Source organism: Miniopterus schreibersii (genome assembly GCF_964146895.1).
Source record: "Miniopterus schreibersii genome assembly, chromosome: 8".
Classification (NCBI taxonomy): domain Eukaryota; kingdom Metazoa; phylum Chordata; class Mammalia; order Chiroptera; family Miniopteridae; genus Miniopterus; species Miniopterus schreibersii.
This window is the reverse complement of record NC_138109.1, coordinates 15858299-15877400: the sequence shown is the minus strand read 5'-3', so window position 1 is coordinate 15877400 and position 19102 is coordinate 15858299. Positions and strand designations below refer to the sequence as shown.

The 19102-nt window shown below is 41.7% G+C and overlaps 2 protein-coding genes across 6 annotated transcripts in view; one reads left to right on the top strand and one right to left on the bottom strand.

The window, feature by feature from the left end:
- The window catches only part of GMEB1 (glucocorticoid modulatory element binding protein 1), a 72189-nt gene that overhangs the window by 43432 nt on the left and 9655 nt on the right, over nt 1–19102 (bottom strand). The window lies entirely within an intron of this gene.
- On the top strand, nt 677–17722 carry TAF12 (TATA-box binding protein associated factor 12). 4 transcript variants are annotated; one of them, XM_081145420.1, is made up of 8 exons: nt 677–788; nt 7237–7321; nt 7827–7858; nt 8038–8289; nt 10007–10084; nt 14082–14196; nt 15726–15814; nt 17239–17719. In XM_081145420.1, the coding sequence occupies exons 3-8, from the start codon at nt 7841–7843 to the stop codon at nt 17272–17274; spliced, it is 588 nt and encodes a 195-aa protein (XP_081001546.1). In that variant the 5' UTR covers nt 677–788; nt 7237–7321; nt 7827–7840; the 3' UTR covers nt 17275–17719. The 4 variants fall into 4 exon arrangements, with proteins under 4 accessions (XP_081001546.1, XP_081001548.1, XP_081001547.1 ...); XM_081145422.1 differs by lacking the exon at nt 7827–7858; XM_081145419.1 differs by lacking the exons at nt 677–788; nt 7237–7321 and adding an exon at nt 6587–6691.

Here is a 19102-nt window from a genome sequence, read left to right as displayed (position 1 = left end):
GAAAGGTACGTACCTCAGTTGCAAGCTCCATGCCGATGGAGTGCGAGTGGGAGGCAACCAAGCAGTGTGCCTCTCTCACATGATGTTTTTCTCTCTCTGAAAAGCAATGGAAAAAAAAAGATACATCCTCAGGTGAGGATTTTAAAAAACTTTTTTAAAAGATTTCTTGGAGGTGGGGGGGCTTGGCAAAGTTCCTGCAGATAGTAAGTGCTCAATTATAATAATTGCCAATTCACAGGCACAACCGGTCCTTCTTGTCCCTAAGTTCTTGTGCTGCCAACTCCCCCGTTGGGGGTCGAACAGGGCACGTAAGGGGCACTGCTGTCCCAGGTGATTATCCCCGTCCTGCTATCACGACAAAGGTACAAACCAAAAATGGCGACCTCTAAACCTCAAGAAGGCGTCAATTACCCTCCCTTGTAGCGATATATACGACAGGCAAAGGCAGGGGCAGGAACAAGGTCGGGAGGAAACAGCTAGGGCAAGGTTCCTAAAGCTCGTGTAGGAGGCGCTGAGCCCGCCCACACTTCCAGCCAACTCCCGCAGGAAAAAGCACCACGGCCCGAGCTCAGCAGCAGCCCGGGACCCCGACCACGTGTCGGAGGGTTATCTACGCCTGCGCAACTCAGGCGCGCGCCCGCTGGCCGGAAGAGCCGCGCGTTTCCGGGTTGGAGGCGGGGAGCGGTGCCGGAAGTACTCGGGGAGGGCCGAGCAGTCGGACCGGCTGCCGAGACGATCGCTTCACTGGGGCAGTCTCCGCATATCATGGGGAGATAGACCTGCTGCCTGTGAGTCTTGGGCCCTGGCAGTTGAGGAAGAAGAGCGGGAGGAGGGAGTCAGGACCCAGACCCACAGTGGGTCCGTGTTTGAAGAGGCAGATTGTGGAGGAGACGGGCTCTGTGAGGAATCAGGCTCTTGGGACGGGACTGAGGGGATTGGGGATCGGAGAAGAGGCGGCTGTAGGGACCCGGGCTCCAGACGGGACTTAGGGAGCGGGGACAGATGTGAGTTCTCCGGCACCTGAGAGAAAGCGATCTGAGAGGGACAGGATTGTGAGGACCCGCGCTCCTAAGAGGAGACGGGTCGGAACAGAACGGAGCGAGAAGACACGGGCTCCAGAGAGGTAAAAGCGGAGCTGTGAGGACTTGGACTCCTAAGTGGCAGACGCGGGACAGTGAAGACCCATGCTCCTAAAGATTCAGAAACAGAGCAGCGAAGACTTAGATCTTTGAGGGGTTAGAAAAAGTAAGAAAACATTTGGGTTTGGGAAGAACAGGAGCGGTCAGTGAAGACGGGCTTCTGTGGGGACAGGTTCGGGGCTTGGAGACTCCGAAGTACCTGAGGGAACACGACTGTGAGGACCCGAACTTCTAAAAGCGGAGAGGATGGGGGCCCTGCTGTGAGATCAGCCTCTAAGGGAAAGGGAGAGAGTTTGGAAAAGATAGAGTGATCCTTTTTCCCCCACCCTCGTATTTTCTGAACCCAGAGCGGTAAAGGATGTATTCGGGGGAAGATGACTCCTTCGCTCTGCCTACTTGGCTTTTGGCAGGCTTTTCTTGTGTCGGATACTTAATCTGGGAAGCCCACATGCAAGCATCTTCGTTTTCTGCTTCACTCTTGCGAAACTCTGATGTGAAGTTGAAGCAGTTTGAACTGTTATTTACTTGACAAGTGCTTTAAACTCCATTCCACTCAACCCTGATCTCTGCATCTCATATAAAAGAATGTCAGAGATTGAAGGGCCCCAAAAATAATCTTTTTTAAATTCCTATTTTACACGTAAAGAGGGCTTAGGATCACAGTGAAGCACTTTTGATGATTTTGGTGAAGTACCTTGCTGTACATAGCAAATGGGAAATGCTTGGTTAATATCCCTTGGAAACATGCTTCTAAAATCTGCACTAACTTCAAACCTAACAGGGAATATTTACAGATTCTACTTTATTTTTAGTCTTGTTAATGTATTGACATTGATACAGTGAATGCCACTACCCAGTGAGAAACCTTAATAAAGCTCATATCTCCCCCAAAAGATGTAGTAAGCCATTTAGAAAGTTGCAGATAAATAAGCTATACCCTATATTTTTACCATAAGCATTCGATGGAGATGGCTGCTTTTAGATAAGGTTGGCAGGGAGACTTGGGCCAGTCTCACTTCTCTTCAATAATATCTTGTACTGAAACCTACTCAGGCTAACTAGGTACCATCATAAGCACTTTTGAGTATTACATAATTTAATTACCACTTACAACCCCACAAGTTAATATTGTTAGTTCCATTGTATAGATAAGGAAATTGGTTCAGAGAGGTTAAGTACCTTGCCTGAAATCACAAGGACTAAGTGACCCAGCCCCAGTCATACCCAGTTATGTGTTTGACTAAAATTTTTTTCTACATTTCTAAGTGGATTCCTCTTCATGTCTCAGTTTGTGTACCAGGAAAATAGAAGTAATAGTTATACAAAGCATATAATTGAATGGAAGCACCCCTCCTCCTTAAGACTTAATATCATGTACTATAACTTATTAGGGCACTTATGTAATGTGGTATTTGAGAACAAAATTCCTGTGTTTTCATTTTTATTATTTTTTGTCTTTATCTTTTTAAATTTGTGTGCTTTTAAAGAAGCATCAATATTCAAAATAGAAAAATGGGACCTGAATAGAACTTTTTAGGAGGCCAAGAAAGCCCAATTTGAAACAAGGGCTTAAATCAGATTAACTTTACAATTATAACATGAACCTAGATGATTGGGGAAATTGGGCTAACTTAGTTGAAACTATTTTTTTCTCAATGAGTTAGCCTATGCTATTTGCAAGTGCCTATACTATATGCAAGTGATCAAAACTTACACCAAATTATGAGGTTAATAAGCATGCCCGTGCCACCATTTCATCGGGTTTAATGATAATTTATTACTGGATTAATATTCTTATCTGCATTTCCAAAATGTACTTATTTCACTCATTGATGGCTCTAGCATTGATTGAGTTATTATAATAGGATTTCAAAGTACTTGATTAGAAAATCATAGTGTTAATGCAGATATGCACATGGAACATATTACTTTTGACCCGAGATCTTTGTGGAAAGCCCCAAAATACTTTGGAGGCTACATATCAGCAGTGCTTACAGTCTGCACTGTGAAACGTGTATTCAAGGCAGGAGACAAACTTTGAACTCTGTACATGTGAGCTTATTTTAAAATCTTACACTAATTGTTAGAGCTGGCAGGGACTTTAGAATTTGCCTGGTTCTACTGTAGAAACTCTGGTCATAGGGAGCTCACTTAACTCAGTGGCAGAAGTAGGATGGTACCCAGCTGTCCTGCTCCACAGCACCTCTTATCAGTCTCTTGGTAACCATTTCCCAGACTGTCTTATTTCAATCCACTTCCTTTTTCTAACGTCTATAGTCATAAAATGGTTATAGGATGCCACCAACACATATCAGGATGGGTGAAACCTTTTAGTTTTAACATACGGATTTTTATAACACATTTAGAAGAGGAAAGCACATATATAGGGTGGGGCAAAAGTAGGTTTACAGTTGTGAGTATGCAAAAGTTTATTCTTGTATTATTATTTATTAATTATTGTATTATTTTCTATACTAGTGACTGTAAACCTGCTTTTGCTCCACTCTGTATTCACAAACATGTTTATTTTATTTTTTTATTTTTTAAATATATCTTTATTGATTTCAGAGAGAGGAAAGGAGAGGGAGAGAGAGAGAGAGAAACATCAATGATGAGAGAGTCATTGATCAAGCCCACAACCCGGGCATGTGCCTTGACCGGGAGTCAAACCCCGATCACCTGGATCCTAGGTCCACGCTCAACCGCTGAGCCACGCCCGGCCGGGCACACAAACATGTTTATTTTTTTATTTTTTTTTAAATTTTTTTATTTTTAAATATATCTTTATTGACTTCAGGGAGAGGAAAGGAGAGGGAGAGAGAGATAGAAACATCAATGATGAGAGAGTCATTGATCAGCTGCAACCCACAACCCAGGCATGTGCCCTGACCAGGAATCAAACCCTGATCGCCTGGATCCTAGGCCGACTTCAACCGCTGAGCCATGCCCAGCCGGGCCACAAACATGTTTAAAACATGTTCTTTGTACTACACACTTTTCAAGTGCTTTAGATACATAAACTTAGTGATTTAGCACAATAACCCCATGAGGTATACTTTATGATTAACTCCATTTTATGATTAACTCCATTTTACAGGTGAGAAAATTGAGGCAGAAAGAGATTAGGTAACTTGCTCAAGGACATAAAGTTAATAAGTGTCAGAATTGGTACTTGAATCCAGACACTGTCACCAGAGTCCATGCCCTTGACCACTGTACTTCCTTAGTATTAAGTCAAAACCACCTAAACAGGATCGAACTAAACGCTAGTGGGTAAAAAACCCGTATTTCTCTTGCTCTCAAGTCTCACAGACTGCAATTGATTGATTGTTTTTGGTTCATTTAGGCTGGGAAATCTGAGCTCATTTGGTTACATCTAGAAGCCAAGAAGGAAGTAAACAACAGGTAGAAAACCCAGTCATTGAGTCAAGTCATACACCACAGTGATAGGGCTTTTATGCCATCAGGCTGGTAATGCCCTTGTCTCCATATATTGTTGAACTAATAAATTTCTAAACATTTCAAATACAGTCTGGTCTATTCTCCTATTTTCTTCATTAAAAAAAAAATCTGTTAATGAACAGATGCTCAGAGAAGGCCAGGTCTTGTAACTACTGCAAAAGCTTCACTGGTTTCCTACCCTCTGAAAAGTCAGATCCTTTTAATACAATAAATGAGTTGCAACTGGATTTCTGTTTAAGGAACAAAGTTGCTAAAAGCAAAAGCAGGGCTTGTCATCTTCAGCCTATCAGCCACAGTTTAAATGTGATGGGTTGGGGAGAGAGAGGATAGACTTGGCTATTTAAACTCACAGCCATACAGTCTTGTTTGGATAGAATTATTAACTATTTTTCAACAGTAGATTACTGGGGCATGGACTTTCTGGACTTTGTGAATCCCATAGCACATGATTTCCATCATAATAGGTGCTAGTAAGGGTTTACTATTATAATTGTTTTCTCAAACTGTCCCATAGTTAATGCCTCTGTTTTTACACAGCAGTACATCTCTATCTCTTGGCATTTTAAGGAAGTGAGAGTTAGAAACTTGAGTCGCCCAAAGGCAACCATGGTACATTACATAATGGAATTCGGGTTATATACATATATATATATTTAATATATCTTTATTGATTTCAGAGAGAGGAAGGGGGAGAGAGAGATATGGAAACATCAATGATGAGAGTCATCATTGATCAGCTGCCTCCTGCAAGCCCCCGACTGGGGATCAAGCCCGCAACCCAGGCATGTGCTCTGACTGGGAATCGAACCCCGATCGCCTGGATCCTAGGTCGACGCTCAACCGCTGAGCCACGCCTGGCCGGGCTGAAATTTCTTGTATGTATAGTATTCTGTCACATACAGGTTGCTAATATAAATTGCTAAATTGAAACTATGGGATCAAAACGATACATTTCTAATTTGGGTAGATACTGCCAAGTAGCCCTTTCTAGGGACCTCTAGTTAATTTATATTCTCTTCACCCCAACAAAATATGAAATGACTCTTTCTCCATAAAATTTTAAAACACAGTATGTATAAAATGTTTTTATCGTTGCCAAATGGGGAATAAGAGGTAACTTGTAGTTTTAATTTGCATTTTTATTATGAATGAGAATAAGAATTATTTTACTATTTTAAAAGCTATTTGAATTTTTTTTCTTGTACTGTCATATTTTTTGCAGTTTTTCTTTGGGTGGTTGGGTGTCTCTTGACTTGTAGGTATTTTTGCTAGTTTGTCTTTTGTCCTTTAACTTTGTTTATTATGTTTGTTGCCATGTAGGTATTTTGATTTTTATGTAATTGAACATATCAGTCATTTCTTTTATGGCTTCTGAGTTTTGGGACATAAAGAAAGACTGCCGTTACTCTTGAGAATATTTTTTTTTCTCATTTTTAGAAATTGAGGTAATTTTAGATTTATATGCAGTTGCAAGAAATAATACAAAAATAATCCCTTGTACACTTTGCCCAGTTTTACCCAATGGTAAATTTTGCAAACTGTTATGTAATATGACAACCAGGATATTGACATTGATACAACCTACCAATCTTAGGCAGATTTCCCCAGTTTTAGTTATACACTTCTGTTTGTGTGTATATGTGTATTGACTTACACAATTTAATCACTTTTTTCCTTTATCCATCACTATAATTGATCAAGATACTGAGCAATTCCATTACCACAAGTGTCCCTGGTATTGCCTTTTTATAACCATACCTACCTCCCTCTCACCCAGTCTCTGACAACCTCACTAGTCCATCCTCTATTTCTAAAATTTAGTAATTTCAGAAATGTTATATATAAATGGACTCACACAATATGTACTTGTTTTGAATTGGCTTTTGCTCCGCATAATTCTCTGGAAGTTTATCCAAGTTGTTGTGTATATAAATAGTTTGGTTCCTTGTATTGCTAAGTAATATTCTATGGCTGATGTACCCCAGGTGGTTTAACTATTTTCCTGTTGAGAGACATCTGAGCTGATTCCAGTTCTTGGCTATTACAAATAAAGCTACCATGAACATTCATGTACAAGTTTTTGTGTGAACGTAAGTTTTCATTTCTCTAGGATAAATGCAATTTCTGGGTCACATGGTAGTTGCATGATTAGTTGTTGTTTTTTCCAAATCAACTTTATTAAGGTATAGTTTGCATACAATAAAATGTAGACATTGTAAATGTATGGTTCTATGGGTTTTGATAAATGTATGCAGCTATGTAAATGTCGACCCACTCAGCAATAGGAGCAAGAGAACAGATGCAGATACTCACTCAGGTTGCTAAGCTTTACCAAGTTCTGAAAACCACTGCAAGGTAAAATTGCACAATTTTGGCCAATTATAGTATTTCATGTGCTGCTAGTTTATCCCTAACCATAGAACATTCATTTTAGAGGAAGAGTTGTTGTTATTATAATCATTAATTTAAAAAGTTGTATATGAAAGAGATGGAGATCTCTTTCTTGGTGTCCAGTAGGGATAACATGTTTCTCTGCATTCAGTTTGCCTGGATCCTGGTTGGCAAGATGTGCCAGCCGTGGAACTGAAATGGTTCTGTGACAGGGTGGTGTTTGATGTTAGTTGTTCATTTACAGGTAGCTTTTGAAAATGGCTGCCTCTCATTTCACCGGGCTCACAGCCGTTGCTGATGTAATTAAAGATCTAGACACTCAGATAGCTGTAAGTAAGCTCTTTGAGCCCATTGTGGGAGGAGCTCGGTGAATGTGCTTCTGATCTTGGTGACACCAAAGCTGATGTCACAGATTCAAGCTCATGGCTCTAAAATTTAGGAGTCTCAGCTACTCCAGGCTAGGGACTCTGCATGTACTTAAAGATTGCTAACACTCAGAGAAAATTTGCTCTTGGTGACAAAAAAAGATTTTCACAATCGCTAAAAATTGTGTTTATTAGGCAGAGCCCTGACATAGAGTTAAGCATGTTTTGAAATGCCAACTGAACTAATCTGTTTTCTGAAGTTTTGTGATTGGGCTTTAAGTATGTGACTGTGCCATGACTTACTTGAATTTAACATTATTTGATGTTCAAAAATACTGCATGTGGTACTTAACCATGTATTCTACTTTTACAAAGTTTTCAAAAATGTCTTGCTCATTCTAGTTTATTTTTGTACATAAGATTCCTCGTTTCATTTACTTATTTCAATTTTGTGGACTATTTCATTTAGCTTTTGGAGAAGAGATGGTTTCTAAATATCAGGTGAGAGCAATGAATATTCTTCATTCCCTCCATTTTTAATGGTCAGGTGTCAAATGGTCACTATCTCTGATATACTGAAGACTTTTTGAAGTCTGATAGGTCTCATATAATTTTACTTTCAAAACTTATCCTTTATTATAGGTGCCTCTGGAGCTAATTTTCATATTTTCCTTCCACAGTTGATTGGCCTTGGTCCTCATACCTCCAGGAAGAAACAGGATCTTGATAAGCTCTATGAGCTGAAGTCCAAAGCTCGGCAGATTATGAACCAGTTTGGCCCCTCAGCCCTAATCAACCTCTCCAATTTCTCATCCATAAAACCGGAGCCAGCCAGCACCCCTCCACAAGGCTCCATGGCCAATAGCACTACAGTGGTAAAGATACCAGGCACTCCTGGGTCAGGAGGGCGTCTCAGCCCTGAAAACAATCAGGTATCATCCTCTTGCTTTTTGCTGTCCGTGGTCACCTCTTCTCTGTTATTTGAACCAGTAATGCTTTGAGAGATGTCCATCTCAGATGCTGCCTCTTGCTCTCAGCTGAAAAGGTCTTTTCCCTCCTTGGACTTCTAAAGTTCTATATTGAATTATCCATGCACAGCATTTATCAGTTTTTACTTGTAGTATTTGTGTGTGTGTGTGTGCTTCTATACACACAAACATACACACATGTTAATATAGCACCTTGCCTATGACAGGTTTTTATATATTTATATGTAAATATATATATGCTATATAATTACTCAGTAAAATAGTTAAATAAAATAGTTAAATAATTAATGGATTTAATATTCATTATTCCTATAATAAACGTACTCTTGCCTCCAGTCTTTTCTCCTCCTAGTTCCTCCAGCTCTGCCATTATTAATTTTCTATAGTGATTCTAAACTCTGCTCCCCTCTTTCTATTCATGATCCTGATTCTATCCTCAGGAGTCACAAGAAGTGAATATAATCTCTTGACTCGGGCCTCATAGGCCAGGTAGAATAGGATGAGAGGACAACATTTCAAGAGAATGGGAGGAGGGAATAGCAAAGGTGAATGAAGGTAGTCAGGAGACCAACCTGTGTTGAATGTGGAGTTTATTTGAGAACAGGAGATGAAATTATGTAGGTAGGATTACAGTAAAGCATACTGGGCCTATGCTAATCAGTTTCCACTGGAACTTTTAGACCATAAATAATCTTTGCAAATATTTAATAGAGGAATAAGTAATATAATGAAAACAATATTTCTTAAGAGGATTCACTTGGCAGTAAAGGGACAAGAAAGGTAGGAAAGGGGTAGACTGGGAAGAAGACCAAGTCTAAGACTTTTGCAGTAAATCAAGATGTGTGGCGAAGGCTTGAATTAAGTGATAACAGAAGAATGGAGAAGGCTGGATAGATAAGAGACATCAGTAACAATATTTATTTTTTAAGTTATTTTGTTGTTTTATTTCTAAAGTTAAAGAAGTTTATCACAGAAACGTCTGAAAAACAAAGAATCAACAGCTAATCTACCACTACCCAAAATAACTATGGCTAGCATTTTAGTGTCTGTCTTTGATCATTTTTTAATGGCATATATATGTGACATGACATTTCCTCTATGAAAGAGAGATCATAGTTGTACATACTTATACAGATATTTACTTATACAAAAATGAACACATGTTCCCTGCCCTCAGGGAGCTTTCAGCCTGATAAGTCAGAAACAGGCAAGTTTGTAAATGTGCACAACGATAGAAGGGTACACAGGGTGCAGTAGAGGCCACAGGAGGAAGGGGCTGCTGCTACTTGGTGGGCTAGGAAAAGCATCAGGTAGGAAGAAGGGTGGAAGAGCATGTCCAAAGGCAACAGAGGCACTGTACAATTTGTGGTGGTCAGAAAAGTGGCAAATTGTTTAAAGGCACAAGGAGAAAAAGAAATGAGGCCGAAATAAATTATCTGACGTACATTGGCCCACAAACTGCTCTTCCTGCCTTTCCCCAGGATACTTCTGTCTTGAGAGTGTATTCTTGTAGCAGTACCACCAGGTAGGCCAGGCTGTCAACTCTTTGGAAAGCAGAAACGAAAGCAAACAAACTGACAACCTTTCTTCATCGTAGGGTAATGAGTTTTTTTGTTTGTTTCCTTGATACTTGGCTGACAAATCTCCCAATTAACTTTAGGTGTTGACCAAGAAGAAATTACAAGACTTAGTAAGAGAAGTGGATCCTAATGAGCAATTGGATGAAGATGTAGAGGAGGTAAGGTGGGACTGGGTACCCCAGAGACTGTGTCCCTGAGAGCTAATATAGAACAGTGGTGAAGAGCACAGATTTTAGAGGCACGCAAACCTGAATTTGCATCTTGTCTGCCACTTAATAGCTTTGTAGCTGTGGGCAAATCACTTAAGCTTTCTGAGACTCAGCTTCCTCCTGTGTTGGTAGGGTATGACATTATCTACAGGGTTATCATGAGGGTCCCATGGAATAACTTACACAAGTCACTTTATACCTAACAGCTGCTGCTACTTTTGCATGTCAAAAAAGACATAGTCTGCTAATCATAAGCAATCAGTTTCAACAATTTTAGTTGTTCTTAGAATATTCTTGTATTTCTAAGTAACATACTTAAACAGATACTACTTTTTTTTTTTTTTTAATATGTTTTCATTGATTCCAGAGAGAGGAAAGGAGAGGGAGAGAGATAGAAACATCAATGGTGAAAGAAAGTCATTGATTGGCTGCCTTTTGCTACCCTCTACTGGGGATCAAGTCCACAACCCGGGCATGTGCCCTGACTGGGAACTGAACTGTGACCTCCTGGTTCATGGGTCAACACTCAACCACTGAGCCATGCCGGCTGGGCTAAACAGATACTCTTTGATTCATAAATTTTTTTAAAACAGATTTTTAAATTGATTTTTAGAGAGAGAGGAAGGAAGAGGGAGAGAGAGAAACATAGATCAGCTGCCTCCTACAAGTAATATATTTAAACAGATACTCCTTTTTTTAAAAAAAAAAAAAAAATGTTTTCATTGATTTCAGAGAGAGGAAAGGAGAGGGAGAGAGAGAGAAACATCAGTGATGAGAGACAGTCATTGATTGGCTGAGGATCCCCTACTGGGGATCCAGCCTGCAACCCAGGCATGTGCCCTGACCAGGAATTGAATTGGCAACCTTTCAGTGCATGGGACAGTGCCCAATAAACTGAGCCACATCAGCCAAGGATGATTGGTTAATTTTATAATAGTCTATTGACTTCCTGTTATGGTAGATGAGAATTTTAGGATCTTTTTTTCTGTTCTGAATTTTAATATGAGCCTTAGTATGTCTCTTTTTCATTTCTTGTACTGAGTTTTTGGAGTCTTCTTTTACTCTTGAGACTTCTGTGCTGCAATTCTTGGATGATTTTGTATATTTTGTTTTTGTTTTGCCTTTACTGAGGAATATGTTATGATAGGGAAAGAAGATGGAGATTATCAAAACAGTGTAACTCCATTATTTTGTTTTGTTTTTCCAAAGTGCTTCACCCTCTTATATTCCCACCAACAATGTATGAGCTTTTCATTTTCTTATATTAGGCTTTTTTTTATCATTTCTTCTCTATTTTTGCTCTCTCTTCCTGGGATGATAATTGATGTGCTATTGGATCTTTTGCATTGATCTTCTTAGGTTTTTTGGTCTTTTTACTCCTATTTTTCATTTCTTTGTAATTCTAAATTCTGCTTGCTGGGGAGATTTTCCTTAGTTTATCTTCTAATCCTTTTAACTTTTTTTTTTTAATATAAAAATTTTAATTTCCACGAGCTGCTGCTTCTTATTGGCTGATTGGTTCTTTATTTTCCCAAGCCATTCTGTTCTTGTTTTATGGTTGTAACATCGTCTCTTATCTTTCACTTTGAGGATATTAATTATATCTTTTGACATTTTCTTCTTTCCCCTGCATTGTCTTTGTTCCCTCTGGGTCTCTTTTATCCCCTTTGGTTTGTTTACTGTATTTTCTTTTTTGTGTTAGAGACTTTCTTCAAATGTCTGCTGATCCTAGGTATCCATTCTTAAAGAATGAGCCATTCAAAAGCTGATTTGAAGCAGAACTTACTGACCGGTAGGTTTTGTCCAGTAATGTGCTGGTAGACGTTTAACCACCAGCTCTGTGGAGAAAAAGACCCTGATTTTCAGCATTTTCTGATTTCTGTGGTGTAAAATTCCCACTATGCCCTATTTTAAGTTATCATCATATTGTTTCTGAATGCAAAATTGGGGGAAATGCATATAATTGGCTTTCATGAGCTCATCTCAGCTGGCTCTAGAATACTATTAGCTTCACTTCAGAATAATTGGCCCACAAGTCGATCTTTTATTGGGGGACTCCCTAAATATCAGTATCTGTAAGTCTTTTCTCTGGAGTCATTTAGTATCTCCAGAAAAAAATCCTACAGTCTTCTATCTGGAGGGTTTATCCCTACTTTTTTTAAAAAAATATATCTTTGTTGATTTCAGAGAGAGGAAGGGAGAGGGAGAGAGCGAGATAGAAACATCAATGATGAGAGAGTCATCATTGATCGGCTGCCTCCTGCACGCCCCTGATTGGGGATTGAGCCCACAACCTGGGCGTGTGCCCTGACCTGGAATTGAACCACAGTCTCCTGGATCCTAGGTCGATGCTCAACTGCTGAGCCATGCCCAGCCGGGCTATCCCTAGCTTCTAACATTCTGGAAGCAAGACAAGAGAAAGGGGCTGTGTCTCTCCCCTTCCTCTGCTGTATCTGACGTATTCTAATCCAGAGCCACACCCCTTCATTTTCCGTAGGGAATAAACCTGCTATGTTCTGGGTCAGGTAAGTCTGGGGAGAAGTCACTTGGCTGCTTTTGGAAAGAAAGGGTTGGTGGATTGCTCTGTATATTGACATATAACAGTTCCCCAATTTTTAGTTCCATATCTCAGCCCAGTCTCCTACGATAAATGGCACCTCCAAATCCCATATCTCTTAGAGTTGTGAGGGGAAAATCAGTTCAGTTCTCATTGGTGTCCCCTCTACGGGCACTTGTGTCATAACTTCTGTCTGATAGTTCAGTCACCCCTCTTCCTCTGTTCTCTCTGTAGCAAAATTTTACTTTAAAAGTGTACTTGGCCTGGCCGGGCGTTGCTCAGTGGTTGAGCATCGACCTAGGATCCAGGAGATCGCGGTTTGATTCCCGGTCAGGGCACATGCCCAGGTTGCGGGCTCCATCCCCAGCAGGGGACGTGCAGGAGGCAGCTGATCAATGACGACTCTCTCATCATTGATGTTTCTATCTCTCTCTCCCTCTCTCTTCCTCTCTCTGAAATCAATAAAAATATATATTTTTTAAAAAGCGCGTATTGGAATTTCTTATCCATTAGGTTTTCTCTCCTGTTCTTGTTGTCTTTGAGGATTTACTTGTCTTCTTTTCTTTACTATTATTTTAGTCGATTTAGGGAAGGAGAGGCAGTCACTTTTGGAGTTGATCATGTTTAATCAGAAGTATTTTCTTTAGATGATACCCATTTGGTTCCATAGGAAAGATGTCAATGCATTAATGGTCCAGTAGAACAGGAATGTCTGTATCTATGATAGTAATTTTATTTTCATTTTTGGTCAGCAGAGGAAGCCATGGGGAATGAATTGACTTAACATTTTAATTTCTTCATGTAGACTTTTAGCCTCAGAATTCTGATTTTGCTCATCACACAGTCCAGGATTAATGTAATGAAGTGGAAAGATCCCAGGATTTGGACTCAAAACCTTGAGGTTGAATCCTGCTTCCACTGCTCAGTAGTTACATGGCCATGAGCAAGGTAGTCTCCTTGAGTCTTAGTGTCCCCGCTGTACAATGAGGATAAAATTCATGCCCCATTCTCACAGGATTATTATAAGGACCAGGTAAGATAATGGAAGTAAAAGTGCTTTCAGAGACCGAGTGAGAGATTCTACTAATTCACTTTTGTCTTCACACCTAATTCAGGAGACCTTGTGGGGGTGAGGGATTAGGCTGCTTGATGCCTGCTGGTAGGAAGTGCAGAAAGCTCATTCTCAGAAAGGTGCGAGTTGCACTCCACCTGGTTAAGGAGTTAATGTGTTTCTGCTGCCATCCTCACTCTCCCTCCCACTTAGGCCAAATGCTGATTGTAGGCCTTCTCATAGAAAGCCTGACTAAATATGTGGCTCAGGCAGATACAGTTGTCCCAGCAACAGGAGCCTATGACATGGTTACTCTCCCCCACTTTTGTCTTCCCCAGATGCTGCTGCAGATTGCTGATGATTTTATTGAGAGTGTGGTAACAGCAGCCTGCCAGCTTGCTCGGCATCGCAAGTCCAGCACCCTGGAGGTGAAGGATGTCCAGCTGCACCTAGGTACGTGGTCTCGTTTCTCCCTGCGGTGTCCACACGATTGCTCCTTCAGGACCGTCAGGAAAAGTGTAGTCAGTCAGAGGAACCTTCGTGCCAGGATCAGACTTTTGGGCTCTGAGATTTATCCCAGGCATTGGGTTTGCCACTTTCTAACTGTGTCGCCTTATCTTTCTTACTTCATTTCTCTTAGAGCCCATTTCCTCATTTGTAAAGTGGAAATCATAATATCCTCCTTACTGGGTAATTGTGAGAACTATGGATTAGGTTTGTAAAATGACTGGCATATGACCTGGCTCAAAATAAGAGCTTAGTAAATGTAGCTAATACATCTCCACCATTCAAGTAATTGTGTTTCCCTTCCAGTTTTTAGCTTATTTATGCAGTTTCCCCAATAAAATTATAATCATAATGCATATATAATTTTGTATTTGCTTTTCTACTAAATAGACACTAAATTTGAGCTTAGGCTTTTCTGGGAGATACTCATCTAACTTTTTTTTTTTTACATTTACAGTACTATAAGTGTATTTTTTTTATGATTTTCTTAACATTTTCTTTTCTCTAGCTTTATTGTAAGAATACAGTATATAATACATACAACACACAAAATTATGTTCATCAACTGTTTATGTTATCAGTAAGGCTTCTAGTCAACAATAGGCTATTAGTAAACTGTTTGGTAAGTCAAAAGTTATACACAGATTTTCAACTGTTGGGGGGTATCAGTTCCCCTAACCCCAACACTGTTCAAGGGTCATCTACATAATATTTTTCATATTGGGTATGCTGAAAGTGTAGTATACCTTTATTTGTGGATTTAGGAGGTGGATGTAGTTATGCCAGTTACTGACAAAGTAAACAAAATCTCTACGCTCCGGGAACTGCCAGTGATAGTCTTACAGGGATAATCATATCCAGCGGCACAGGACATGTAGCTGTGGGGTGGACATACCTATATCTACACCCATATCTCTATGTGTTTAACCCAGGCTCTGGGATTGAATTATGTCATTGAATGCTCTCAGCCACCCTCTCAGCTGGTTGTCACTATTGTTACCACCATGGGAAAGATGAAGAAACAGACCCAGGGTCAGACAGTTCTGCAGGGAAGCAGCACAGGGGGACTTGGCTCTTAACCCCAGAACACTAGGGAGGCCTTTCTGTTCCTCCTCTTCCTCTGGGTTTGAGAGCGGTTATTTGAGCATAGGAGTAAGACAACCGAAGAAACAAATGACTTTCTTTTTCTGTGGAGCTGCATGGAAACCTCAGGACTCAGCACCGACGGCTTTGGCCCGTTTACCCCTTTTGTCTTCACTTGAAAGTCAAATGGTATCCTTTAACACCTTGGAGGCGAGACATGGGATTCCCCCCATTTGTATTCCCTAGAATCTCTCTGCAGGGTTACTGTTAACTGTTATTTAGTATAGCTAATTGCTTAGATTCTTCCTCCCTGACCCTTGTCTGAGGGTCACACTGCACCCTGACCCTGACTTCCCAGTCCCCTTATCTCTGTGCTGGCCTCTTCGTTGCAGAGCGCCAGTGGAATATGTGGATCCCAGGATTTGGCTCTGAAGAAATCCGACCCTACAAAAAAGCTTGCACCACAGAGGCTCACAAACAGGTGAGGAGCCATCAGAGCCCCAAGGTAGCCACAGCTGATCCCTTGAGCTATGTGTCAGAGGGAGTACACACAGCTACCATCACTGCAGTTATCACTTCCCCCCACAGCAGCGGGGCTCCATGGGAGATCAATCAGATATTTCCTTGGTGCTTGGCTCTTCCCATGCGGGGGGCCTCTGGTTTTTCTCTCAACTCTGATGGGCATCACTTAAAGTGTTGAATCTAGGTTCTTCTAATATGGATGGAACATTATGGATGGAACTCGTTCCTGCCTATCTTCTTAATGAAGTCTTCCTTCATTGTTGGTGATTTGAACATCGCATATGGCCCTGTGACTGAGGACAGGTTAAGGAAAGCAGAAATATATTGTACTTGTGGTGGCACTTAGCCCCCAGACTGGCCTGCCAAGCATTCTGGCCTGTTGTAGCTTAACCTTTGATCTCTGACTCTCTTACAATGGAACCAAGGAGTCAGTGTGAGAACCTAATACCACTTCTGCTGTGGAGCAAGTTGTCCCTGTCATTGGTCTGTCTCATGGCAGTGGTGGCCTCCCTCGACAAGGCTGTCTTTTCTGTCTTAATTCAACTGGCTACCCTGATTTGAAAAGTGAACTTATTCTAAGCTTGACGGGCACAACTGGACCATCTTGGCTGAGCGTCCCTTGCTTCTCCATAACGTGGGAATCTCTGGAGTGGGTATGTTTCCAGAGCTCACAGAGGAAGCCCTATAGGGAAGCTGTCAGTAGTCAGAACCAAAGGACCACAGTGTTCTTCAGAAGGGAGTCCCTCCAGACAACTGATGGTCATTTTGTCTCTGCTCCCAAATTATCCACTTTTTAGCCCTATTCATGTATACATATGTATGTATTTATCAACAAATATTATAATGTTGGGACAATTTCTTGGTCAAAAAGAGTGAGCAAAGCAAATCAGTAATTTGGATAGAATTTGAAGTCCATGATCTGACTGTTTCCCTGATGGATTGTGGTAGAAGTTGGTGTCAGTTTCCTTCATTGCAGGTCATCAAGTGTGAAATGGTAGCAGTCTTGAAACAGAGTCCCCTCTCCTATTTTCTCCATCACCAGAGAAGAGATTGGGTGTGGGTGGGAAGCCTAGAAAACACATGCTTTGATGGCCTTTCCCCTAAGTCCCCAAAAGGCAAGAGCTGTCACCTTCTGCTTTTAACTTTTTTGCCATCCTGCTAGCATAGAGCAGTTTGCGTGTTTTGGTGAACGGAATGGATCCGTTCTCCTGTCTAAACATCTCTGGAGCCCTGCAGATTGTCCTCAGGTTGCTGAGCTGCCCTTCACCTGTAGGTTCCTTCAGGCTCCAGCCTGGGATGTAGACCATGCTGCCTGCTAGCCACATGTGGACGTCCCAGAAAGTTCCTGACTCTAACCTGTGCACTGCTTATTTCTCCTTTCAGAGAATGGCACTGATCCGGAAAACAACCAAGAAATAACACATGGAAAGGTCAGGGAATGGACAACATTGTATTTGGAGATACTTGAGCCGAGACCTCAGCCATCTCATCCTTGGATTTTTTTTTTAATGCTTTACAGAGAAGCATATATTTTTTATTAACAGTGCAGCAATATCTATAATGACTGAGAGGATCTGCCAAAAGAATAAAGCCTCCTACCCTCACTTTGGCCCCTTTTCCCTGCCGTCTCAAAGAGGAGCAGTGTATCTTCCAGAGAAGATTTTATTTGTGGTTTATTTTATAAGTGAATGAATATGGGACGAAGCAGTATGGTCTTGTTTGGTGAGACAGTATTAGCAGGACGTGTAGAGGTTTTTGTTTCCTTCTCCCTTTCCCCTTTCCCTGTACTTTGTAATGTCAGTGTTTATATGAATACGACTTTCATTTGCTTTTCCAGAATAAAGAAGTTATTAATTGAAAGACAGAGGATGCATGGCTTCCAGCCTTTGAAATCCCGGAGGAAGTTAGGAGCAGCAAGGCTGGATGCAGCTCCGTAGTCAGCAGGTGGCAGCAATGTTACTCATTTCTGTGGTTAAGAAAAAGCCCAGGGATTTTCCATTACTTTACTCCAAGGAAGGCTATACCATAGGTAGAAGTTTGAGTCTAGTTTCTCTGCCATAGAATTGGGTAGGTTGACCTCTCATGAACCCCAAACTGAAGAGGCATCTTGGTTTTGGCAGAGGAATTCTGGAATTCCTAGAGAAAGTTGTGTTTATCCTGGGCCTGAAGAAGGGATGGCAGTAGTCTTGGGGAAAGGCCAGTCTCTGCAGGTGCCTGTCTGCTCTTAGTTGTTGGTATCCCTGATCCTGGTATTTTCACCATCGTGTAGAGGAAACCAGGCCCCCTGAGACCTCAGGGTCATGACTTCAGTGGCACCTAGCATGGTCCTGTCCTGTGCCCAGCATAGCCCTTGTGGATCATAAAGGCTCCATGGGCTTCAGGGGGCGTGGCTTTTCCACCCAGGGGTCAGCAGCACAGGCACATCCCCCTTGCCCTGCTTTGGTTCTCTGTCTCCTGAGGTTGGCCTGCAATGGGACCCTGCTTTTTACTCCCTCCCACTCAGTTTGGCCCCATAGATCTTGAGTGAGCAGCTCAAAGGCTGTGCTGATGTTACTGTTGCTCTTGTCTGAGGTCTCAACATAGTGAGCACCCAAGGAAGAGGCAGCAAGCTTCTCCCCTTCCTCCAGCACCACCTGTCACTCAAGCACCAGGTCACTCTTGTGACCTACCACCAGGAAGATATCGAAGGGTTTCACTTTCTCCAGAACCTCCCGATGACACTGGGTGACACTCTCAAAGGATGTTCTGTTGGTGATATCAAACAGCCGAAGGCCTCCTGCTGAGTTCCGACGGTAGGAGCCAGTCACTGACCTCAGTAGCCAAGAAGGAAACCAGAATTAGTTTTGAATCCTCCACTGAGGACAGAAGGGCATGAGGGAATTCCAGCAGCTTAATGGAAAGAACTGGGGTAGAGCCAAGAGACCTCAATTCTTGATCAGCTGTGTGACAGGTAAGTAGCTTCATCTGTCTGAGTCCTGTCCTGTCTGCATATGGAAGGGACTTGTTCATTCAGCAAGCATTTGTGAGCTGGGCCCGGGCCTGGCAGGGGGTTACCGTGATGAATAAAAACAGGGAGCAATCCTACAACTGGATAAATACAGAACGGTCACTATGACGGGATGCAAAGGAGGAGTTCACGGGGCCAGGGGGAGGGGGTCTGACTGGGTGAGCCAGAACTTGAGGGACCGAAGTGAAGGGGTCTCTCACGGAGAGAACTGCATTGTGCCAGCGCTGACGCGAGGGGGCC